At 42.8% G+C, this 25,350-nt stretch overlaps 2 protein-coding genes across 6 annotated transcripts in view; one reads left to right on the top strand and one right to left on the bottom strand.

Moving 5' to 3' along the window:
* Positions 1 to 23,399, bottom strand: part of JPH1 (junctophilin 1) — an 84,440-nt gene extending 61,041 nt beyond the window's left edge. For all 4 annotated transcript variants that reach the window (XM_058699881.1, XM_058699879.1, XM_058699880.1 and 1 more), the window contains exons 1-2: positions 22,818 to 23,399; positions 16,440 to 17,199 (exon numbers count right to left, since the gene is read on the bottom strand). In XM_058699881.1, coding sequence (XP_058555864.1) covers positions 16,440 to 17,199; positions 22,818 to 23,196 — 1,139 coding nt within the window. In that variant the 5' untranslated portion in view covers positions 23,197 to 23,399. The remainder of the gene's footprint in view (positions 1 to 16,439; positions 17,200 to 22,817) is intronic.
* A 175-nt stretch (positions 23,400 to 23,574) lies between these two features.
* GDAP1 (ganglioside induced differentiation associated protein 1) overlaps positions 23,575 to 25,350 on the top strand; it is a 46,854-nt gene continuing 45,078 nt past the window's right edge. Inside the window, exons 1-2 of one of the 2 annotated variants that reach the window (XM_058699885.1) lie at positions 23,575 to 23,811; positions 24,172 to 24,383. The gene's annotated coding sequence lies outside the window, so the exon portion shown is untranslated. The remainder of the gene's footprint in view (positions 23,812 to 24,171; positions 24,384 to 25,350) is intronic. The other variant, XM_058699884.1, reaches the window with a different exon arrangement.

Raw genomic sequence — 25,350 nt, forward strand, 5'->3', positions numbered from 1 at the left:
TAATCTCCCTGGCTTGAACACCTAAACTTTTACATTCTTAGCTAATTCAGAGTCCTCTCCGACAGACAAAAGTTATAAAGCATGACTCGATATAATCCACGCTTTTGAAAGAGCTACAATTTTATATTTTGATTCATTTAATAAGTGTTCATCATTTAGTGAAAGTTGTTTTTCTTTTCATATTTTCCTGTTTCATGAGAATAAGAAAAACTGCTGACCGACTAGACCACAATATACAGGTAACCAGTTTCTTCTTAATGGAAAAATTGAGACCGCTCAACAGAGACCCCTAGACCTCATCAAGCACACCTGCACCTGCCTGATTTCCAGCAGGAGGGGTGATCTCTCAGGTGATTGGTCAGACCCTGCTGAGCAGGGGGCCTCTTCAAGCTGGGACTTGCCACTGCAAGAATTTGCAGGCAGGGTGGACTGTGTTCCTGGACACTCCTGCTCTGGGAGGCCAGGCAGATTCTCTATTACAAACCAGAGAGGGGTCAAACAAAATAAACTTGCAACGAGTTTGCAAGGGGGAGACCCGGGGAGAGAAAAAAATGTAGATGCTACTGTGGAACACAATCATCACAAAACAGACGCCCGGTTCTCCTGTGGTTTTGATCTTAAGCTGAACTCACGTGCTCTTTGTAAGACTCATAACTCACTCGCTGCTCTTGGTCCTACCTCCTCTGTGTAGGTAAAATGCCTACTTATGTCCTTCTGGAGGGAGGTCCCAGCTGATAAGGTTTGGGGCCTGAAATTAGCTTCTGCAAAGTTTTCACGCTTTTTGTTTAATTAGTAACTCAGGCATCTTCATGCAAGTCATGTGCTTATTTTCTTGATCCATTTTGTATATACAACAACGAATCAAAAATCAAAGATAACTTTTCTAAGGCAAAGAAAATCATAGATGTCAATTTCAACCTTTTACAACAGGCAGCATAAAGAGTTAATGAAAGCTCTGATTACTATACGGCTGACCATCTAGATACTTCGATGGCTACTCTATTAATAGAGTAAATAAAAAATTAAAAGGATTTGCTAATTTGACTTGATTTCAGACAACGGAATCATGCGAATAGAGATGTTGGTTATAACCCCAAACCTTGGCCAGTATCTTGCCTAAAACTTCTCTTAGTATAAAATAATTCCCATTTCCACAAATGGCTATCTCCAATGATTCCTTCTACATTTCTCTACCCCAGCCTTCTCTACTCATTTTCCTAACAACTATTACAAGTGACTATGGAAATCTTTGATGTTGATGTTTTCATTTCCGTTGGAAGCTCTTAAATGCACCATTTAGAGGCTTCTGAGCACCATCCTTACAGGAATCTCTTTGTTTTGTTCTTCTTTGAAAGTCCGGGACTCAAAGATTCATTATCCCTCTCCCCAAAGTGTCACCACCATTATATACGGTCCATGTGTGCTCTTAGCTGACTATGCTCAGATCCTTAGGGTTTTAACTCTCTTGCACACAACCAGTGATATACAAGATGAGTTCTCCTTTACCGTTTTCAAGGATCCAGTTTTTCACATGTAGACTGATTTGTTCATGCCCTTGATGGTCCTGTCCCAACTCTGCTTCCAGTCCACCTTGTGCATGACAGCTAAAACCATTCTCCTCAGATGTTGTTTTGATCATGTTACTAACTTCCTCAGGACTCTGAAACGGTTTCCACTTGTGTATTGCATAACACCTGATTAGAGCTTTTAAGATCCTTCAATAGTCAGCACCCTTATCTAATTGTCCTCCTCTCTCACCATGACTCAGCTGTACTCTACACCACCCACTACAAAGCAAAATACTGTGCCTCTTACATTCTACACACCAGCAGTGGGGTGTACAATCCAGAAGGGTTTTGAGTATGTTTTTGTACACATATTGTAAGATTTCTCAAAAGAGGATGAAGCTTCAGAGTAAAGATCTAACAGAAATGTTAGATCCGGTGTCCCTAGCCTCCCACCTTCCTATGATTTTTATTCTTTTCTACAAACCAACCGCATTAGCTTTCAGGGACTTCAGACTAGCACGACTACTGCTACGCCCAAATTTACTAACTTTCTGGATAGTTTTTTTTTTCCTGGGTGGTAGGAGGAGGGGGAGAGGGAAGGGTCTGCATGTGAAAGACCCTTGTTTGCAGGTTCTGTTGGCCATGGGAGTCACCATGGAATATCAACATAGAACATCAAAAGGTTAATAAGGCAATGAGGCCAAAAGTAATACCTACTGCAGCGAAGCACACGGACACAGTAATGCCCATAGATAATGAACACTGGTGATCTCTACTGCCTTGAAGCATTTTTCTTTCTCTTCAGGCTGTGAGTCATCAGAGACACTATTCTTGCCCTACCTGGTAAAATCTCTGTTGCCTCTGTGACAAATCATGCCTTCGCTTCCCTTCAAAATATCGCTCAAGGCTCAAACTCCTTATGAAATCTTTCCAGACCAATTCCACCTGACACCAGACACGCCAATTATACCAGAACATCCTTTACTCATGCTGTCTCTCTCATTTTTCTCCCCCTTCTCATTACTCAGCATTCCCTTAGGACCAGCATCTTATACACATGAATTTACATAGATTCATATGCATACACGTTCACACAGACACTGTTTATGGGGGGATTCTTGAGGCTTTTTTTTCCTTCCCTTTGTTGGCTTATGCCTTCTGTTTCCTTTGAAATTTCCATTATCAGGCACTGAATAGAGGAGGCTCTAACTGTTACAAATATAGCAAACTGTAATTTAAAGAAAACTTTTCAAGAGTAAACGTTAGTAACTGAACTTTAACACCACAAAATTAACCTATTACTGGAGATTCCAAAGGGGGCGGGGAGAAAACTGTTACACATGGTTGTCTTTCCTTTGTTTTCATTTATAGAATGAAACATTAGAGACTGTCTGCTCACTCTATAATTAGATTTTAATCATTCCAACAATGGGCTGAAAGTTATTCTGATTTAGTGAGGAGTTAAGAAGAATAACATAATTTTGAAAAATGCTCTGTCAAGTTTGTGAGGTAACATGAAAAAAAAAGACCTCAAAATATTCCTAGTGGCCAAGCAAAAAAAAACCTTGGGAGGCGCTTTATGGACTGGTCCATGTATTCTTTTTTAATTCCCGTAAGACTGACCATTCAGACATTTACATAAACTACTTCAAGACCTGTATGGGATGAGGCAGGCACTAATAAACAGCTGACTGAATGAATTGGTGTCTTATTATTTAACGACTCCCTACAGGTATGAGGTCTCTCCAATCAACCCTAAACTTGTGGAAGATTCAGGCCCATGCTTCCTTTCTCTCACTGCAGGTCTAGGGCAGTACTAAGTGTGTAAGCATTGAATAATACCCCTCAGATGATCAAGAATGATTGGCATGTGAGTTTTGCTCCTGGAATGTTTATGGGTACTTCAAAAATGGTTTTGATTTTGGTGATATGTCCCTCACTATAATCTTGTTCCTAACACAATAGGACATTTGTCCTTTCAGTACACCATCTTCTGATCGAGGACAAATCTGGAGTTGGAAAAGTGAAACGTCAGTGATATGTTCCACCATGTTTCCTATCTGAATAATTTCTGTAAGAAATATTGTTGGTGTGGTTTTGTGAAGTGCAAAAACTGGCAAAGGAAGGGAATTCACACAACAGTGGAGGCCCAGACTTGGGCTTTCTGTGACAGTGCGGTCCAGTTCCTCACTTCCTCATCTCCACTGATGAGAGACCCAGAAAGATTACTTTACTTTATATGTTTGAAATAAATGACCCACATTCCAGGAATGATGAACCTTTTCACTAATCTTATTCAGAAGCATTAGAATATCACACGCACAAATGTCTTAGATGTGCCTCTGTTCCTTGCCCACCACTGCTAATTTCATTTCCTGCTTCTCAGGCAAGGGCATGGGTCTTTATCATCTGTCCACAGCCCAGGCCTCCACAGCCTTGGCCCCACTTATATCCATCTCAGAGACAGATGGTTCCCTGCTCACCTTCCTTCAAAGACTCCCCAAGGCCAACAAACAGTAGACAATCCAGCTCCCAAACCTTCATGGCATCATTTCCTATCCTATCTTAACCTACATTTATCAACTTTCAGCATACCTCAGAATAACCTGGGAAGCTTGTAAAACCAAACTTCTGAGCCTCACCCAAAGAGATGTGGAATCAGCAGTAGGTGGGAGCCAGAAGATTTTAAGTGCCCCTTCTGATCTGCTGCAGGGGGTGGATGGACCACACCTGGAGAGGCAATGTCACCTCTATCCAAAGGCCGGTAGGAACCTACCCTATGTACTTTTATCCCACTCCATCTTCCTCCAGATACTCCTTCTGTCTGGGGCATCCTTGCCACCATTTGCTTCCTGTGGAATCTCGATTCACTCTCCACAGCACAGGCTCAGCCCCACATGTGTTCAGTGTTCTTTCTTCTGATGTGGTTTCAGTTTTTCTTAGAATTTACCATATTAAACTGACATTATCCGTCTGTTTGTCTCATCCACAAGATTTGTGGCTATCAAACGAATATTGGTTAAATGAAACTGGCAAAATGAAGCATATGACTAAATCACACTGCTCCCAGATGGATCTTCCTTTATGAGCCTAAGGCAGGTACGTGGGGTAAAAGGAAAAAATTTCCTACCCCAATTCTCAAAATCTAGTGGCTTGGGATCTGATGCTGTGCTGCCTGGGGTCCACCCTACACAGGGCACCTACTTGTTTTGTGACCTTTCTACGTCACTAACGGGGTTGCTGTGGGGATTAAGGGAGGTTACAGATGCCAAGGTCACGGCACAGGTTCAGGCACCAGGTGAGCACTCAACCAGGTCAGCTTTGTTTGTATGTGGCCAAAAGGCATCACCGAAATTGCAATCCTCAGAGCAAAAGGGGAAGAGTGCTTGCACTGGTGCGTAGGATACGTGGGGGAAATGTTTAGCGGTGTCGACACTGCTTCCTCAGCTGGAAACACCGCCAAAAAATCAACTTAACGCAAAATAGCTAACTTTGATGTTTCTATGTCCAAATGATGCTGGGATTCTGCTACCATCAAAAGTCACATCTTATAGACTCTATGCAGAGATAAGTTAAAATGTGATTTAAAATTATTTAACTATTGAAAAACTTAAAAAAATTTTTTAAGTTTATTTTTAAGAGAGAGACAGAGAGAGCGAGTGAGGGAGGGGCAGAGAAAGAGGGAGAGAGAGAATCCAAAGCAGACCCTGCACTGTCAGCACAGAGCCGGATATGCAGCTAGAACCCACAAACCGTGAGATCATGACCTGAGCCGAAACCAAGAGTTGGATGCTTAACAGACCGAGCCACCCAGGCACCCTGAAAAATTTAATAGTTTTTTTTTAATGTTTACTTTTGAGAGAGAAAGAGAGAGAGCATGCACGCCTGCACGCAAGCCTGGGAGGGGCAGAGAGACAGGGAGACGGAGGAGCTGAAGTGGACTCTGTGCTGACAGCAGCAAGCCCGATGCGGGGCTCGAACTCATGAACTGTCAGATCGTGACCTGAGCCGAAGTTCGACACTCAAGTGACTGAGCCACCCAGGGGCCCCATTAGTTGTTGCTGTTGTTTTTTAAAGAAAGTGCTAGTCATCCTCTCCCTAGTACTATTCAACTCTTACCTATGTATATTCCGTTGATGGCACTGCTATTGTCAGGGGTAAAATTACATCTACGAAAAGACATTTTGTTAGGTTTTCTTAATTCAGTCCCGTATGGACCTTGAGCGTGATCACAAAGGACTAAGAGAGGTTAGGCAAAGGGGCGTGGGTGTGAGGGCGTTCCAGGCAGAGAGCTGCTTGTGCAAACAGCGCAGGGGAGTGTTGGTGACAAGCTCACCCAGGCGGGTCAGGTGCTTCCCAGTGGGTGCTTCCACCTCACAGCCCCCATCCGGCTCACAGCTCCCAACCTGCCACACGGAAGTGCTATGACACCCCCCCACCCCCAACACACACCGCCCCAGGGTATTTGCTCTCAACGGCAAGTTTTGTTTCTTATTCATCATTGTATTCCTAGGGCCTAGTATCGTATTTGGACAGAGCTGGCACTAAATAAATGTTTGCCAAAGGATGTTTCTTCAGCACAATAATTTGTGAGGGTGATATTTTGTTCCAGGATGTTGCCAAGAAAGAAACAGGCCAACAGATCTTGCTCACTGGGTAGGTCCTTTGAGCACAAATCTTAGAAAGCATAATTTTACAAATTCAAGAATAGATATTCTGATACCTGAATTGCATGGTCTTAAGGGCAACAGATTCCTCCTAGTCCTTAACATGAGAAGTGCTTTATTTGTACTTCTTTAAAAGAGCTGCCTCCAGTATCCTGGACGTGGAATTCCTCTTTTGCAATGTGCCTCATAAATGTCTTTGTTCCTCAGGGTTGGGTCTGAGCTCTTTATGTATGGTACAAATCTGAATTCCAGGCTATGTTCCCTTTTGTCTTTGGGGCCAGCATCTCCCAATTCAAGAAGTCAAAATCCAAACCAATTTTCCTCTCTAAACCCATACTTTCCTCTCCGGTCCCTGTCTGAATAAACAGTACTAGCATCCATCCAGTTGGCCAATCCTGAAACTCAGAGGTCACTCTGACTCTGCCTCTTCTAGGTTTGCCACATTTATTCAACCAACCATCAAGTCCTATGGAGTCTGCCTGGGACGCTGTCACCATACATTTTCTTCTTTCTATCCCCGCTGTCACTGCTTAGCTCAGCCCATGGGCTCTTACCTAGATTGCTAGTTAGCACATTACCACTTAATTGGCCTCCAATTGTATTGCCCCTTACTCTTTTCAGTCCCTATATCACCTGCATCCAGAGTGATCTTTCTAAATTTGATCATGTAATTCTGCCTAAAACTATCAGTAGCTCTCCTCAGACTTTGGGATAATGTCCAAACTCCCCCTTTACAGGTCAGTGAGCCCCTCATCTCATCTCCACTTCATTTCTCAACACCCCCCACACCTAAGTAGTCTTTTTTCCAGCCATACCAAACATTTTACAATACCCCAAATACATGTGGGCCATTATCCTTTGTACCAGCTGGATACAAGCTGGATACCACTTGCACAATCATGCCTCCGGCCCCAGGCTATGACTAAGCTCCTCCTATGTGCTATCTAAGCTTGTAGCCAGGTGCCAATCACCTGAGAGGTAACTGCATTTTTATTTTTTGAGAGAGAGAAAACACATGTGCATGCGTGAGCAAATGAGGGAGGGATCTCATAAGTGTAAGATCACGACCTGAGCAGAAATTAAGAGTTGGCTGCATAATGGACTGAGCCACCCAAGTGCCTGGGTAATTTCAATTTTATCTGTCCTAACCAGGCTCTATGATGGGAAGAGCTGGATCCTAATCATAATATTACATTTACATAGTATGTCATCGATTAATATTATAAGAGTGATTAAAATCATTATTTCCCTGAGATAAAAAACCAAACCTTATAAAATGGGCTGGTAACTTAGAGTCTTTTCTGCAAGTTCAGACCAGGGTGTTAACTAATGTGTTAGCTAATGACCCTTCCAGGGCATTTTCATCTTTGCAAGGTATCTATCAGTCACAGCTCAACTCATTCTCAAATTGCCAGGGTGAACAGAAGGGGTGGGAATGAGGGACAAGGGCCGGCAGTGGGTGGGTATGGCCCCGTCACCAGACACTCCTCCAATCCTACTCCTTAACCTGAAAGTCCAGCTTCTATGGGATTTTTCCTTAACATGTTTTGACTTAGTAGGGTCCCCACATGAATATCAAACCTTTCCCTTAATGGATGGAAGTGAGTGTAGGAAATCTTGAAATACTAATTCAAAAAGCTCTTACACCAATGTAAAAAATTAAACAGGGATCTCTGGACCAAGCCAATTGAGATCAAAATTTGATGGACTTTATGTAGTAAAACTCAGCAAAATTTTAAACTTATTCAAAAGAAAACTGACAAAAATCTAACAGTTATTTGTTAATCTCTGGCACGATTATTTTTAAAATGTTAGAAAATGAATTAATGTATTTTACTTGACTTGAATAAGTTTCTTTCGGCACACGGAATTCCTAAGAAGATCTGACTTCAAAGAGTTGCACTCTTTTGGAGGCAATCTTGATTCCTTGCATGTTAATTAAATTTCTGATAAAGAAGCTTATGTTGAATTGAAGCATATTATACAAATAAATGTGAAACACCGACTAAAATAGAAGGGCAAAATTATTAAAGGCTTATTTAGTTTTATTCTCAAGGGGCCGTTGTACTAAAGCTGAATGAGTTACATAAATACCTTTGGCATTTGTTGGATCCTGTTCCTAAACACAATGTTCATATTTCATCTATAATAAGAAAAGCATCTCAAAGATTTGCAAGGCACTAGTCTTGCAAGCGGCCAGTTTGGTGTCTTGAGTAAAGTGAGATTGGCGGAGTCAGCTTAATCCATGATGGAAAGTTGTGAGCGGGGTCCTCTGGCTGTCGGGCAGCTGCCGCTCAGAGGAGTCTCCTGGCTCTGATAGCGTGCATGCAGAGCTCTGCCACTCGCCTGCAGACAGAGGCTCTGTCTCCAGGAGCACATGGGATGGAACATGGATGCTATCACACTGTGGCTTTCATCATGTATGTGAGAAAGCCACTGCTGCTTTAACTCTTCGTATTTACGGCATCAGGAAAATGTCACGTTTCAGAGATAAAGGAGATCGAACCTGCTGCGGTTTGTACCGTCTAAGCCAACTCTGATTTCTATAGTTAAAACAAGGGTGACATGTGTCCCAAAAACCTGGCTTACCCTCCCCTTAGAACATTGTCTTTTTGCTCCAGTTTTCACCAAGTTGATCTCCGCAGGACTGAACGCTACCTCGTATCCCATGCACACCACACACAGCATCTCCTCCTTATGTTCTCTGTTTAATCAAAGTGGAAAGCCATGCCTCTATGATCCCCAGGTTTAAAAAAGTATGTTTCTAATGGCCCGGAAGTCTGGATAACTGTGTGACCCTCTCATTATTACGGCATAAGACTAATTTTCGTGAAATTTGTATTGCTTGAACCTACTTGTTAAATCATTAGAACACCCGGCCACCTCAAGGCCTCAGTTTCTGAATGGGGCTGGACTCGAGAGGGCAGGTGGAAGAGTTTTTTCAAGAAAGATCCTCAGAAACAAGATTCCCATAACATAGTAGGTTCCCCTGTTATGTGTAACGACCCACTAAATTTTCACAAGGTTCCCATAACACAGTAGGTTCCCCTGTTATGTGTAATGACCCACTAAATGGCGACACGTCTCACAAAATGTAAACTATATATGGTTATTTACAGTTTATAAAGCCCTATGATACCCACTCTCTCATTCAACTGTTAAAACAACTCTCCTGTGAAGAAAGAGGCAACTATCAATTCCCATTTACAATAACTTTTTTGCACCCCAGCCTGTGTGTATTAACGAAGCCTCTGGAATCTGCTTGTAGAAGAGCTGGTGATAACAGGGAAAGGGGTGACGGGTAGCAGAGGTTGATATGGAAGAGTACAGGAGGCCTAAATAAGGCAAATAATTAATGCTCTCCTCAGTAGTGAATTCCCATATTTTAGGTGATTTCCTCCAAAATCACTTTACCTACTTAACAGCCTCTTCATTAAAATGGCTTACAAGGCGTTACAGAAAAATTCAACCTTCCTGAAAAAAAAAAAAATCACTTACGTTAAAAACTGAACATTAACCAGAGCCCCAGTAGAAGATCATCTACAGTGGTCTGATAATCTACAATGGTTTTTAAAGATATGATAGGACTACTAACATTACAGAAAAGAAATAAAGATAGAATATAAAGTAGAATTTTGATTTGCAAAAGAGAACGAGAATCCTTTTCTCCAACTGAATTTAAGAATTTCAAATTCCTGGCTCTTCACAATAACTTGGAAGACACTCAGCTTTTTTTTTCTAAAATTGGGAGAAGTTTAATTTGGATCCATAATGTGCACTGACTCATGGTTGACTCTGGGTTTTAATTACTAATAAGTGAAATGAATCAAGTCCAGTAATCTTGTGAGGAACTGTTCCATTGAACGCTATTTTTTGAGCTTAAGAAAAATGACCAGGAAAAAGAAAGAGGTAAGACAAGAAAAACTTTCAAAAGGAAAAAAAGACAAGTGAGCATTCGGCGAACAGGTTTTTAAAAAACAGTGAGCTCTTAGGCTCTGCTCTGATTTATCCCATATTTTGGTGATGTCAACCAGGTAGGGATGAGCTAATATTTTTATAGTGAGTATAAGCTGACTTCCTGGAGTTTCCATATCTGTTTACGGGAAGCACTCACATGTATCACTAGACCAGCTCACACCTATGAAGAATGGAGATAAGAGTTTGGCTTAACCTCAAGTTCTTATATCCCAACCTTGCCTTTGTTATGATTTTTTAATGCTGTTGACATAGTTAAGGAAAAAGGTACCTGTAACATGCACTTTCGCATTTTCTTTACTTCCTTCACTACGGTCAGATTATAGCATGATGAATTATGAGAGCTATGTTTCCTTCCTTTAAAGCTAGTTTATAAATGCCCAAGAAAACAGAATTAGAAGCACTGGCAGTGTTTACAGCCTAAGTAGTGAGAATTTAATTCACTCGTTCATCAAATATTTACCGGAGCCCTTACCAAAGTGCCCTGATCTAAACTAGCTCCTGGGGTGTACCAAAGTGAGCAAAGCTGCTTTCAGGGCCTGGCTTTCTGATCTAGTTGGAGAAAGAGATGTGAAACAAACATACTGAACTAGACGAGCGCTCAGACAAATGGGCATTTAGGTGGAAGGGGGTGGCAGTAGAGTGGGAGGGTATGGGGTTGGGTACACCCTCCATGAAGAGGAGACTTGATGCCTAGACCTGAAGACAGAGCAGCCCTGAGCAGCTGGCTGGGGCCAGGCCACCAGGAAGAGGGAAGGGATGAGCAAAGATGTCCTTTAGAACTTCAGGAAAGCTGTCGTGGCTGAATCATTCAAGCCATGGAAGAAACAGGGAGAGTGGTAAGAAATCATAAAATACCTTTTTATTTAAAAAAAATTTTTTTTTAACATTTATTCATTTTTGACAGTGAGAGAGACAGAGCATGAATGGGGGAGGGGCAGAGAGAGAGGGAGACACAGAATCTGAAACGGGCTCCAGGCTCTGAGGTGTCAGCACAGAGCCCAACGCGGGGCTCAAACTCACGGACTGTGAGATCATGACCTGAGCTGAAGTCGGACGCTTAACCGACTGAGCCACCCAGGTGCCCCTTAAAATACCTTTTTAAATGAAAAAGCATGGGGTGCCTGGGTTAAGCATCCAAATTTGGCTCACGCCATGATCTTGCAGGTTCATGGGTTCAAGCCTCGTGTCAGGCTCTGTTCTGACAGCTCAGAGCCTGGAGCCTGCTTCAGATTCTGCATCTCCCTCTCTCTGCCTCTCCCCCACTCGTTCTTTCTCTATCCCTCTCTCAAAAATAAGCATTAGAAAAAGTATGGAAAATATGTCTTTTATGTAGGAGTTTTGAAAAAAATGATGTCATTTTTCATATTCAAGTCCAAACCTGGCAATCCAATCTCTAGTTGTGAAAACAGGTGCAGCAGGCACACCTGTGCACCAGTTCCTTGGGCTTTAGGCCTCCACATCCAACCTGGTGCTTCTGTCCCCTGTACAACTACATCTGTGACAGGCCTGGCAGGGAGAGTGCTGGGCCAGGGACAGCACAAGGCTCCCTCCTGACATTACTGGCCCTGCTGTTACCCCCTGAAGTTCAGGAGAGGCTGGGAGCAGCAGTCACTGACACGTCACGGTAGTCCTGGAAGCCTGCCCAGTCGAGTGAGCACCGTCCCAGCTTCAGGCAGTCTGGCCACAGAGTCAGAGAACAGGGTAACTATTCCATTCCACTCTACACTCCCACCTTATTTCCTTTCTTCGAATCTGTGTGCTTCAATGAAGGCAGTACAAACAAACACTTAAGGTTCTCAATTGCTTTACATTTTTTTTCAAATGTTTATTTTTGAGAGAGAGTGGAAATGGGGGAGGGGCAAAGAGAGGGGGGGACAGAGGATCCGAAGTGGGCTCTGTGCTGACAGCAGTGAGCCCGATGTGGGGCTTGAACTCACAAACCATGAGATCATGAGCTGGACCAAAGTTCAAAACTCAACTGACTGGGCCCCCCAGGTGCCCCAGGTTCTCAACTGCTTTAAGCCAATTCTCTTCCATCCTTTAGCATGATAACCATGTCCTCTGGGCCTCAGAGTTTACAAACCTCTTCTTTTGTCTATATCCTTTTCTAAACGATCTTTTTCCAGAAAAGAGTGGTTCTCTGAGGGCCACTCATATGCTATCTCAGCCAAATGCCTCACTTTAAAACTCCTTAAAATATTTTTCTCAAGAAACAGTACTCTGAACATGTCTTAAGAAATTACTGAAGACAAGAGTTAAATGGGGTAAAAACGCCCAAATGAGAACGGTCATTGAAACAACAGGTATGGAAGGGTGATCTTGGGCACAGCGTTGCTCTCGGCCTCTGAATGTGAGGGGCTTGAGATATTCAGAGCTGCTCCCCTACATCTTGAACCTTTCTTTAAAAACAAGGTTGAGACAGTTTCTCGATTCTAGCAGGTGATTTTTACCCACAGGACCAAGACAAAAAAGGGAAGAAAACATTTTGTTAAATCTTATACATTTGGTACTTTTTAGATCAGAACAGAAACCTGAGGAAAAGTTACAGGAGTCAGCAAATTAATAGCACCCCTTAGAGTTTTCACTCTTTCTTTTAAAAAATGTTTATTTTTGAGAGAGACAGTGTAAGCAGAGGAGGGGCAGAGAGAGAGGGGGACAGAGGTTCCAAGGCAGGTTCTGCACGCTGACAGCAGTGAGCCCAATGCGGGGCTCGAACTCACAAACTGTGAAATCATGACCAGAGTTGAAGTCAGATGCTCAGCCAACTGAGCCACCCAGATGCCCCAGAGCTATCACTTTTTAAGTGCTAACCTGCTAGTAAAGGATCAGTATCTACTGATTCTTTATCTGCTGCATTATTTTTACTATCTACTGGTAACATGATTCCCCACGTTCTCTTATCTGTAAGAATTAAACAGGGGCCCACAATAAGACTTCTGAAATACGCCTCCTGTGCATTTCCTACGGAGATACACCACTATTCCCTATTCAACAAAGCAAAAGAAAGGTCCACAGACCTTCTGGGCTCAAGTTGGTTGGTTCCATGTCCCCTGATCTCCCTGAGGAGGATATAATTATTTTCTCTCAAAGCCAACTTGAAGCTTTGCTTCAGGATAATATAAGGTGATGGTACACAAATGGATCCAACTCCCTGAGACTTAAGTAACAAAAATTCTCCACAGCCTATGAAATAACAGCAACAGAATAATGATTAGCACTATCTGGGTGGCAAACTAAGATGGTCAGTAACTATTAAAGTTATCATCTCCCTCTGTTGCTAATGGCGAACAAGTGATTTTGAGAGCAGCAGCTGCCAGGAGGTAGTTATTTCTAGTTGTTATTTTGCCATTACTGGGGCAGGATGAAGGGGAGAATGTCACCTTATGTTCTTAAACTTTTGCTATTTTGTAAAACCAAAACACTAACGGTAACTACTGGAGGGTCCAGGAAGTACTGAGCAGATACTGAGACATTATAAAGAGCCATGGTTTATGACAATATAGCAAGAAGTTCTTCCCTCCTCCCCCACCCCCCACCCCGCCAGCAACCTCCAAAACCTTAATGGAAGCTTTTTTTTCCTATTATTTATTTATTTATTTATTTATTCATTCATTCATTCATTCATTCATTCATTCATTTAATGAGAGCATGCTTTCATGCTGGGGCAGGGGAGATACAGAAGGAGAGATGGAGAATCCCAAGCAGGCTCCAGGCTAAGCATGGAGCCCAGCGTGGGGCTCAATCCCATGATCCTGGGCCAAAATCAAGAGTCTGAGGCTCAACCAATGAAGTCAGCCAGGTGTCCCTCTCTTTGTTTAAAAAAAAAAAAAAAAAAAAAAGCTTTTAAAAGAATGTAGAACTTTAAACTCAGAGCTACTGAAGGGGAATGTCAATCCATCAGCTATTTTCTACAAAAACAAGTGGCAAAACTCTTTATCTGAAGTATCATTAAAGCAAGGAATCTGGAAAGAGGAGTAACACAATGAAAGTAAGGAAGACATAAAAGGTTACTTGAGAATTTTGTTTTCTCTATTGCATCATCCAAATAGTATACATATATTTTTTACTGTAGTTAGAAGAGTTAACATGATATCTACCCTCTTAACAAATTTTTATGTGCACAATATTGTTAACTGCATGCACAATCGTCTTGCTTAACTGAAACTTCATACCTGTTCAACAGCAGCTTCCCATTTCCTCCTCCCTCCAGCCATTGACAACCACAATTTTAGTCTCTGTTTCTAGGAGTCTGACCATTTTAGACACCTCACTTAAGTGGAATCATGCAATATCTGTCCTGTGACTGGCTTATTTCACTTACTATAATGAATTGAGCATTGTAAAGATAGCTAGGTGAAATTTTTAGGAAGTAGTTAACTGGCCAAAAGTATATTTGATTAAAAACTATACAACACAGTAATCTCAAACTATATTACCACTACCCCCAAAAGATTTTCAACAGAGAGGATGTGGCTAGCACTTGGGTAGGAGTTTATGATACTAGCATAATCAGAGATCCTTGCATTACAAGCCTTTCCCTTTCATTATTAGATTCCTCCCATTTAAACTAATCATAAAAGTCAATAATTAAAACAAGCTTAAGAAAATCATTTGCTAGAGTGTCCTGCACAGTTTTACTTTGCATCTGCAGAGATCAAACTGCTTCTACTAGGATCACTAGGTTGTAAGGTGAAAGCAAATGGAAAAATCCAGGAGTGCATTTAAAATTAGAGGCCAGGGCATAACCAAAGGTATAGCACTAGCTCAAAAGTTAGCTGAGGGCCAGGAAGCCAGTAAGATTAGAGGTGCTAAGTATCCCATCTATAAGCAAACCGAAAAGCAAGTAATTCAACGCTTGGCTATTAGGGAAACTGTGGTCTAAAATAAAATATGCTCAACAGAGAAGAGCGGAGAGGCCCTTCCCGAAAGTTTATGCTAATTAACAATAAGCAATATTAACTTTAAAATAGGTGGAGTTTGGGATAAAGATGGAAACCCTGAAAACTTTTGACACCTATGTCAATATAACACAAAAAACATGACCTCTTCATTTTCCAAGTAATGTTTCAGATACTCAGAAGTAAACAGTGACCATAAAGTTTTTATTTTTTAAAGAAACTTCAAAAGTCTGAAAGTACAAGGTTGAACCTCGTGCAAGTGCCAGTTTTTGAACATCAAGAAGTTCAAGTATCATAAATTTTGTATGGTTCAACCAAAGAAAAGAGAAGCTTAATTCAATGCTAAGAATAAAAATCTGAAGACACGCTAATATTCTGTGGCTTCCAAAGGACATTTACTTCTACAGGAAAATATTACTGAAGCAAGAAAAGGGTTTTTAATATTCTATGCTGAATGTACGCCTCAAGTCACATGATACTGTGGCCATTCGGTGGCCATGTAAATAAGCCTAAAAATCATATTTTCCATTTATAACCATCTTTTTTTTTTCTTTTTTTTTTTTGTCTACAATATGACAATTCTATTCCCAATAGATTTCTCCATCCCTCTCTTTGGACCCCAAATCCAGCTATTCATGGCAAAACTTCAAGCACATAGTCCTTCTGTGCCCACATACACCCCACTTCTCAATCTATAATTCATCGCGATCTCCTACTCACTCCATCCCTTCTCTACTGCTCTACTTTCTTCCAACTTTGGCACACTGACAGTCCCATCTGTCCATGGCAGGTTCCCCCCACCCCTTTCCTTTTAATACACCGGTGATCTAATCATTCCAGCATAGAATGTGACAATTTGTATCAGCCTTAGTCCCTCTGCCATTCCCATACAGTTGAGCTCTGTTGTTTTAAACAATGCATAGGAGATTTGGTCTTGTAACTTTCCATTTCTGCCATATCTAGATCTTGGTGGCTTTCTCAAAAAAAAAAAAAAAAAAAAAAAAAAAAAGAAAAAGAAAAAGAAAGAAAAAAAGAAAAAATCATTCTCTGTGGTAGTATTAAAACAAAACAACACACCCCTGAAAGTAACTTTCTCGATTCCTGAAAATGTGCACAGTCTGAGTGACCCGACGTTAAGTATTAGGGAAGTAGTTTGTGACAGCAAGGGGATCTCAATGTGCTTCCACATTTTGCGATGACGGCCAGGTTCAGAACAGTGCAGGTACATTTCTGACTCTCATTCCATTGGAATTAATCATTTTCTAACTTTGATTCTGGCAGTTACAGAAGCAAATATGGTGATGTTACCAACAGAATGACAACCAAAATATTTGATATCCCACTGTTTTGAACGACCATGTACAACCACCCGCCCTGCATTTACATACCTTGAATTTGCTATTTCCACTTTGGTTCTCGCCATGGCAGCTGCCCTTTGCGCGCCTTCAATTGCTCGGTCCACCTTCTCCCTAGTTTTTGTATTTCTTATTGGTATAAGCTGCTTCCTTATTCCACGGACCAGAATATTATTTTTGTATTTCCCCTCTTCTTTGGAGCCGTCGGGAAACACGGTGCAGCCATATCCATGCCTCTTGTTATTTGCCCACTCTCCTTCATACTTCATGCCGTTGGAGCGCTCGCTAATGCCAAAACCATTTCGCTTGTCGTTCTTCCACTCGCCCATGTACGTTTCCGTGGTGGTGGCGTCGACGTGGTCTTCCACCGGGCAAAAATCACAATCTACGTCGCCGAAGCTGATCGTGGAGTTGGCATCGCTGGAACTAATTCTGCTCATGGCCGCGTCGCTGCGGACCGAGCTGCGTTTGCTGGAGATGGAAGACTTAGATTCGGACTTGCGAAGTTTCATACTTCCGAGAAGGGAGCCCCTTCGGAAGAGGCCGCCCTTCTTCTTGCCCGCGAGCTCCGCGTCGGCGTGGAAGTTGAGCACGAAGCCGCCGCGGGTGCCGGCGGGGCTGTCGGCAGCGGCCGCGGCGTCGTGGAGCACGCTGCCATTGCTCTGCTCGCTGCGCAGCGAGGCCATGGACGTGCGCAGCGGCGAGCGGATCACGGTGGCCATGCCGTAGGGCACGCTCTGGCGCACGCCGTAGCCATGCCGCATGCCGCCGGCCCACTGGCCCTGGTAAGTACCTTCGAGAGAGACGGCAAGAAAGCACAATGTGAGTCGGAGGCGGAAGGGGTGCGATCTCGCCTGCCAGCACCTGGGTGCGTCCCAGGAGAGCCCGGTGCTCAGAGCAGGCGGGCTCAAGGTCAAATCCTACACGTATCCAAGTCAACTCTAAGTGACACCTTACGTTGCATCCACTTGTGAGTTCCCGCCCTGTAATTTTGCGTCAATGGTTTCAATGTAATTGTTTAGCATTTTCCAAGTTTGGTAATTTTCCTTTTCATTTAAAAATTTATACGAATGTTTCAGATGAAACCACCACTTTCTAATACAAAAAGAGTGATCATTAGAAAACAACTTTTCTCCCCTGATCAAAATCCCTCATCGGAAGGCAGTGTCACAGAAGATGAAATGAGTTCTGTTCCTGAATTTTAATTTTACTCATTCAGCTGAAAAGCTCTAAAAGCTCTAGGTCTGTCACAATAACATTCCAACAAGCTAAAAGACTTAAAATTGTTAATGATCGGGACGTGGGTCATCAAACACATTATTTTACTTTACATTTTCTTTCTTCCATGTTCACCATCTTTTTTTAGGGCAGGGAAAACTTTAATATTTAGGATTATTTAGATTTGGGAGAAATTTTTGAAGCGAAGAGTGATTTGACATATATGATACAGATCCTGAATATTGTGGGACATGAAAAAAAATGGGCAATTTAACATTTTGTACTTCCAGGTGAAATGGTCAAAGATTTGCCCTGTATTCCTTGCCAGATTTCTGCTTTCTCCCCGTCATTCTCTTCATGGATTTCCCTAGTCACTGCCACTACATGAGCCACATCATGGCCTAGAAGCACTCAGAGAGCAGGAGTTCCCTCCTAAGCGAGGACAAAATTTCCAGTCTCACGGCTTATGTGTCTTGTGGTCTGCAGGTGTAGATGACTTTATAGTAAACAGCTATGATGGCTCAAAAGAATATGCTATTTACCCCTAGAAAAACTGGACTAAGGCCAAAGTAAAACTTCCATTCTTTAACAGTCTGGAATTCATTTCAGAGCAAAGGGGTGTTTGACAGTGTCCCTCAAAACTCTGTTGACACCAGATCACTTCAATGAATATTATGCCTTTTTAGGAATAGGATAATCTCTAATCTAAAGCATTTGTGCTGAGTAGACTTTTCTATTAAACAAGTTAGCAAAATAACATAGTGCTGCTTTTAAAATAATCACATGAAAAACTGAATACTAAAATTAGGGAATTTATGGGTGGCTCAGTCAGCTGCAGGACTCTTGATTTTTAGCTCAGGTCATGACCTCACGGTTTGGGAGTTTGAGCCCTGCGTTGGGCTCTGCCCTGGTGGTATGGAGCCTGCTTGGGATTCTTTCTCTCTGCCCCTTACCTGCTCTCTCTCTCTCTCAAAATAAATATAAGTAAACTTTAAAAAATATTAGGGAACATAGGGAAAAAATTAAATTTAGGAGTTTAGAATTTTCTTTTCAAAATCAAGGCCATTTCCTTTACTTAAAGGCACATTTTAAATTACAGTATCCCCCAGAAGTTATCTAGAAATTTTAAGATGTAAGTACTTCTGTATGATTCATAGTAACTCACAATATCATAGAAAATAAATTACAGCGATATAATTATTTGATGTAATCAAATGTCTTGACCTCTCTCAGTTTCTGATTATATAGATCCACCTTGCAGTTGCCTTTCATTTTATATTGCTACACACAGATTTCCACTGTGTGGCATACATTTACTTTTTAAATACTGAGCAATGATGCTAGTGGTTTCGTACCATTGTGTTAATACGTGCTGATTATTTCATTGCATTTAGAAGTTAAAACTGTAATGGATCCAAAATCAAAAGTTTTGACTCATTTCAAGACTACCTTCTCTTTTTGTTTATTCTGATATATTTATGTCCTATAAACAGACCTAACAGCAGGGCAACAATGAAATTCTAGGATGCCTGGTACTATGAATGTCCTATTCTAGGCAAATGTAAAAGTTTGAACCTGACCTTTATGAACTTCTAAGAAGGTAGGTGGGCCATAGCTTTCTCAAAAGGAGTAAATCCAAAAGGGTAAGATAGTCATTTAGACAATTCAGGTTAAGAAGGTTTCTACTGAATATTAGCCATTTCCAAATACACCACCTTAACAGGGAAGGGAATTAAATTATTAGGAAATTTGAGCTTTGACTTTTCCTTTGTCTATATAGATAAAATACAAGTTCTAGGATAAAAGTTCTACAACTTGACTTACATGTACTAAAACAACCTTTTTAAAAAATATTTTGTTTAGATAAACAAGGGATCCTATAATCAACTCCTACCTTTCTACATCATGACAAGTTAATTTTGCAAAAATAGTTTCCAAAGGTGCTATCTGAGATCAATTAAGTTTTATACTTTTAAAATGGAACCATATCATCTTAGTAAATGTTTAACAGTGAGGGAGAATTAATAAGTAGCTTCCTTGAACTGGTATCTCCAAAAGTAAGACAAGCATTCAGAATTTCCAAATAAGTACTGCTTGAAAATCCAAGCAGTTTGAGGCAACAGCAGTAATTAGAAAGTTTATCTCTATGCTTAACTGTCAAACAGGGAAGTGGGGGGTGGGCAACAGCATTGGCCACATTCCCATCCTATTTTGTTAAATCACAGTATATGGAAGACTTCCTCCATAGAATTGCTAAAAACCAATTTACAGTCAAACTGTTAGTAGTTCATCTGAAATTTAAAATAGGGTTAGTCAATGAACTTAGGAAAAAAGGGCTTCTATTTTTATGAAGCAGGTGGGTACCAACTTCTCCCCGCTGTCCAAATAAAGTTCTAATTAGTTCCTCTCCATTCCTCAAATAAAGATGCGTATTTCACAAGTGTAAAAAGTATTTTGATGGGTTTTTAAATTACGTTCTATGGTTTTTCATCTGGGAGCTGGTTTTCTAGATATAGCCATTTTAACTACAGCCTTGTAGTGGAAGGCATCCAGTTCCAGTAAAAGGTATACTGTGCTATGCCAAACTTACATCCACGTGCTATGAATGGGCAAATGCAAGCATATATAGTTGATAAAGCAATGCATCTTCCTAGATATTTTCAATAGTTTTATGACTGGTGGAAAAAAATGAGGTGCTGATCAAAAGTTATGCAAAAAATTCTGGGCACCTAGATGTGATTTCATTACTATGGTACTAATTTATTTTTAATTAATTTTCAGGCAAGTTCTATGCCAGCAACACTTCACACAAATTACTGATAAAATAAGTGGTACTTCCCACATGAAACTTCTAGTTTAATATCATCACAAAATACATGGAACCAGATTTTCCCTAAGTTTGACAGAAGGTGCACAGGGATGGGCATGTGGTGGTGCAGAGACAAAAATAAGGTAATTCTTAAGTAAGAATAGGGAAGGTGATATTTCCTATTTTGGCCAAAACTTTTGTATAAAATAAGTTATTGCAATATACCTCTACTTAGAGCACCACTTCATGATTAAGGACCTTCTAATTAAATGGAGTGACATATGAAAGAAAGCAGAAAATCAACTTGCACAGAGGAGACCCTGAAAGTGATTTTTAAGGGTTTTTTTCCCTTCCTAATTGGTAGCATATTTGATTTCTTTTAATAGAAAAGGAAAACCACAGTCTTATGGTGATGCCAAATTTTAAGGGTTTAAAAAATTTTTAAGTTAGTTTTAAAACAGAAGGCAGATTATCCATAAAGTCATCCCAGTCACTTAACTGAGCTTCTAAAACACATAGAGGACCTTTGCTATGCTGCATATTTTATATATATATATATATATATATATATATATATATATACACACACACACACACACACACACACGTATTTTATTGCTACATATTATATATATATACATGTATTTTATTGCTAAGTGTAATGAATATTCTAAACTAAGAGATTTTGTTTAATGAGTAGTAACTTTTAAAAGACTATTTTTAACCTTCCCAAACTGAAGAGAACTATCCTTGTCCTTAAAAGGTTGTAAAATAACACGCACATTTAAAAAATAAATTTTGCATTCTACTTTTGAGCATGGAATTTAGTTATATTACAGATCTGGGGCCTCCAATAAAATCCAATCACAAGCTAGCATATTTATAGGGCTGTCAACCAAGGCACTATATGCCCATTCAGAACATTTAAGGGCCCGAATTAACTACTGTGGAGCTCAAGACCAATGCAACCTTTATAAAAGTATTATGGAAACAGTTCCCCCCCCACCCCCGCCCGCCTCTTAATCCATGAGAACCATATCCTTTATTTATACTGTGGGATGGAAAGATGTCCGTTTTATCGAATTCTACCATTGTACTGTTTTGCATCTGAAATACAGCCCAAGTGTTCTGAGTAACTGAAGTGTACAAATTGTATAAGCTTTTATATAAGTAGTGGCCTGAGGTTGCAGTGGGCTGGAGAAACTTTTAATTGGATCCTTTTCATACCCTTCAGCTCTGAGCTGCGTAATTACGAAGCTGACACTGCCTCCTATAACCCTTTTCAATTAACTATGATTATGTTTATTACCAGAAAATGTATTTTGCCAAAGTATAACCCATTCATCCTTCTCCACTTATTGCACAAGGAAATTCATCAGGTTTTGCACCTGTTTCAGTAATGTATACTTTTTGTAATTAAAAAAAAAAAAAAGGACTCTGCCTCTACACAATTCATTTTGCAAATACTGTTAAATATTAAAATAAGGTGATTTTGTGCATAGCCAGCATGTTGAGGTCATACACCTTAGTGCAATTTGGTGATTCCATATTGCCACTCTCTGGAGTAAAGTGGCTAACTTAGCAACTGCAGGACCAGAGCTTTCTAATATATTTCTTAAAACGGAGGCTTCCTCGTTCCTTTCTGAGACATTTTCCTAGTAATTTGCCCAAAGCTCTCCAGGTCAACAATGACTACCAACCATTCTTTTGATTGAAAGCCACTACTTTAAGGAACGAATGAAAACTAGGAAGAAAAACCCACACCCTCTGAGCCCCACCTGCATCAGGTGGCCTCTCCACTTCCATAGCTAGGATATTTCCAAATGCACTCCAAATAAGGCACAATTCCCCTACATCCTAGTTATGGGGTTCTGTTTTCTATCTTTAGGCTACGAGAGGACCAGAAGCGAAATACGACTCCACGTGAAACCAATCCGGGGAGCGGTCAGCACCGACCGCCAGGCTCACAAGCCCAGGGCGTTCGCTCTAACTCCACGGGAGTGGCGTTTTCAAACCCGGCCGGGAGAGGGAGGGATCAGGAACGTAATGTGACGGGCTCAAGTGACAGCGTCCTCTCTCCAGCCCAACCCACCCGGGCGGCGCTCCCTCCTGGTGGCAGTGCAGCGCTGGCGCCGGCCAGGTATATTCACGCCTTGCTCCCCCGGGTGTGGACACACAGCCCGTTCCAAGAACCAGGGCAGATCAAACCCCCGCGCACTAGTCGCGTCTCCACGCTGGCGCGGGAGGTGGGTGGGAGGCTTTCCCAGGTGTTTTGGCGGGTTTCCGGACACGTGCGCCTCTCGTCCTCCCCGCTTCCCCGCAGCCTGGGCAAAGCCCACCGCACCAGCTCACGGAGCAGCCGAGCCGCCTGCGACGCTGCTCACCTCCGTCCCCGTAGGTCTCCACGCCGTACCCGTCCTGCAGCCCGTTACTCCAGGTACCCTCGTAGCGAGCGGGGGTGCACAGGCTCTGCCGGACCCCGTAGCGCCCCTTGAAACCATGTGACCACTCCCCCCGGTACATCCACTTGCCCTTCGTCTCCACCCCCAGCCCGTGCCGCTTGCCCTGCGCCCAGTAGCCCTGGTAGGTGTTGCCGCTGGGCCAGGTGTAGCCTCCAGCCACCTCGAAGCCGTGCGACCAGGAGCCCGAGTACTCGCCCTGGCCCTTGGGCCCCGTGCAGATGCCATGCCCGTGCGCCTTGCCCTCCTCCCAGCCGCCGCAGTAGGTGCCGCCATCGTCGAAGTCGAACCTTCCGCCCGTCATTCGGGGGGCAGCCCCGGCGCGCTCCCCGCGGGGGCACGGACGCGGGCAGAGCTGGGCACGGCAGGGTGTAGCTCGGGGATGGGGGCCCGGCGGGCGAGCTCACGACAGCGCCCCGGGCAGCTCGCGCCGCCGCTCGGCTCCAGTCCGACGCCGCCCCCGTCCTCCCCTCTTCTTTCGCCGCCGCCACCGCCGCCTTCCTCCTCCTCCTCCTCCTTCCCCGCCGCCGCCCCGGCCAGCGCTGCGCGCGAGAGGACAGCCCAGGCTCCGGAGCGGACCTTCAGCTGCTCCCGCCCGCCCACGTGAGCCGGGCGCCGCCCCGCGCCCGCCCCTCGTCCCCTCCCCGGGCGCCGAGGCCCGGCCCCGCGGCGCTCCGGCCCCACCCGGCCCTGCCCCCAGCCCCGGGAGCCAACGCTTCCCCGGCGGGCGGGCGAGCGCGGGGAGCGGTTGGCGCGCGTGTGTTCGCGCAGTGGGATGCGGGTGGGGGGCGAGTGTACCCAGGGACGCGAGAGAATCCCTGCCGGTAGACGAAGGCGCGGCTGCATGTGTGGGGGCAGCTCGCGGGCGGCGGAGCCTCCTGTGTTTGTGTTTGGGGTTTATCAAAGTGGTTAAGCTCCTGTAAGTGCGACCACGTGTGCGTTGAGGGAAAACTCCTGTATGCGTGTTTGTCTGCATGGGGTTTGTAGTTGCATTTTTTCGGCATTCCAACTTGTGTACTGTTGCATTTGTCATGCTCAGCTGTCATCGTGAATTAACAGCTCCTAGATAGATGTATGCATGTGATATAAATCTCCGGCAGCCTAGATATAATTGTGCAGAATGTTCTTTTACACCTACCCATTTCTAAGCACATGTGTTTGCATTTATTTAATGAAGATACTGGGCGGGGGGAGCAATGAAATTTGAAAAGGCGCGGACTAAATAGATTAGCTTTTTATTTCTAATAACGAAGAGGATGTTTTTCATCTGTCTTTCCAGGGGTATAAGCTATTTCCTTTCACATCAGAGCCCCTAATGCCTCATTTGTTCTTCTGACAACCTTAGAAATTCTTCAGTCAGGAGCTATGTACCCAACAGGCAGACAGAGCAGTCTTTGAATATTGTGTAAGTATCTGGAATGTACACCTGGTACCTCTCCACCGGTATCCACAGTTTACCAAAGTAAATAGAAGATCTCAAGGAGGAATATGGTAAGTAAGACAGTGCTTAATCTAAACTTACAAAAAGCCTGTGACCTAAAAAACTGGGGACAGGTGTCAGCTGATCTACTTTCCAGCTACAACACTGCTTTGTTGAATTCACTTTAGGCAACTCTTTTGAACTTGCAAACCTCTGTCACTATCTGCCTAATGGGAATGACAAGATTTGTTTGCCCTTCTCTATGTTAGATAATAACGGAGTATGTTGTGGTATAGTGCAAAACCAAGAATTAGAGATTTGGTAAAAGGCAAGTTGAATAAGTTAGTATTGTCTCTGGTGAAAGCAGGCATTGGTCTCAACCTCACCCTTAAAATGTTTATGGGAGACACCTTTCTGTGGTTCATCGCCGGGAGTCTTAGGTTGGCCTCTCAAGGATACTGCTTTGCAGAGTGTTCATGATATTCCTAGGCTGAGAGGCTTTTGGATGACTGGGGGAGCACCAGAGGCTGCCAAAGTTTCTCTCAGTAGGTATTTGATAATCAGATAAAAATGATCTGATGTCAGGGTGTCAGGGTAAGGGAGCAGGAGAAAAATAGATTAAACTACACAGGAAAGGAACCGAAATTGACCTTGATTGGCTCTATCTCCGGATTGGAGCTGGCCTTTCCTGCTTATCTGGCTGAAATACTGAAAGAAAAAATCTCAGTTTACACAGAACGAAATCACCAAAGAGAATTAGAAACCCTCATCCACGGCACCGCCTGCAGAGTCGCCCGGAATAGTGCTTACCCTAGTGGCCTGGAATAATTACGCATCTTGCTCAGCATCTTGTCCTGGACTAGGGATTGATTTAGGCCACTGGGAAAACAAGGGCCCAGGACTTTGCAGCTGAGCCATAATTCCATTTCTCTGTTATGGGGTACACCACGATCAGGATCTAGCATAGAGACACACATTGCCATCTATTGTGGGGTTCTATTTGATGTGAAAAACAGTGTAGTTACTCAAGTCAACATC

This window comes from Neofelis nebulosa, chromosome 14, assembly GCF_028018385.1.
Source record: "Neofelis nebulosa isolate mNeoNeb1 chromosome 14, mNeoNeb1.pri, whole genome shotgun sequence".
Taxonomy (NCBI): domain Eukaryota; kingdom Metazoa; phylum Chordata; class Mammalia; order Carnivora; family Felidae; genus Neofelis; species Neofelis nebulosa.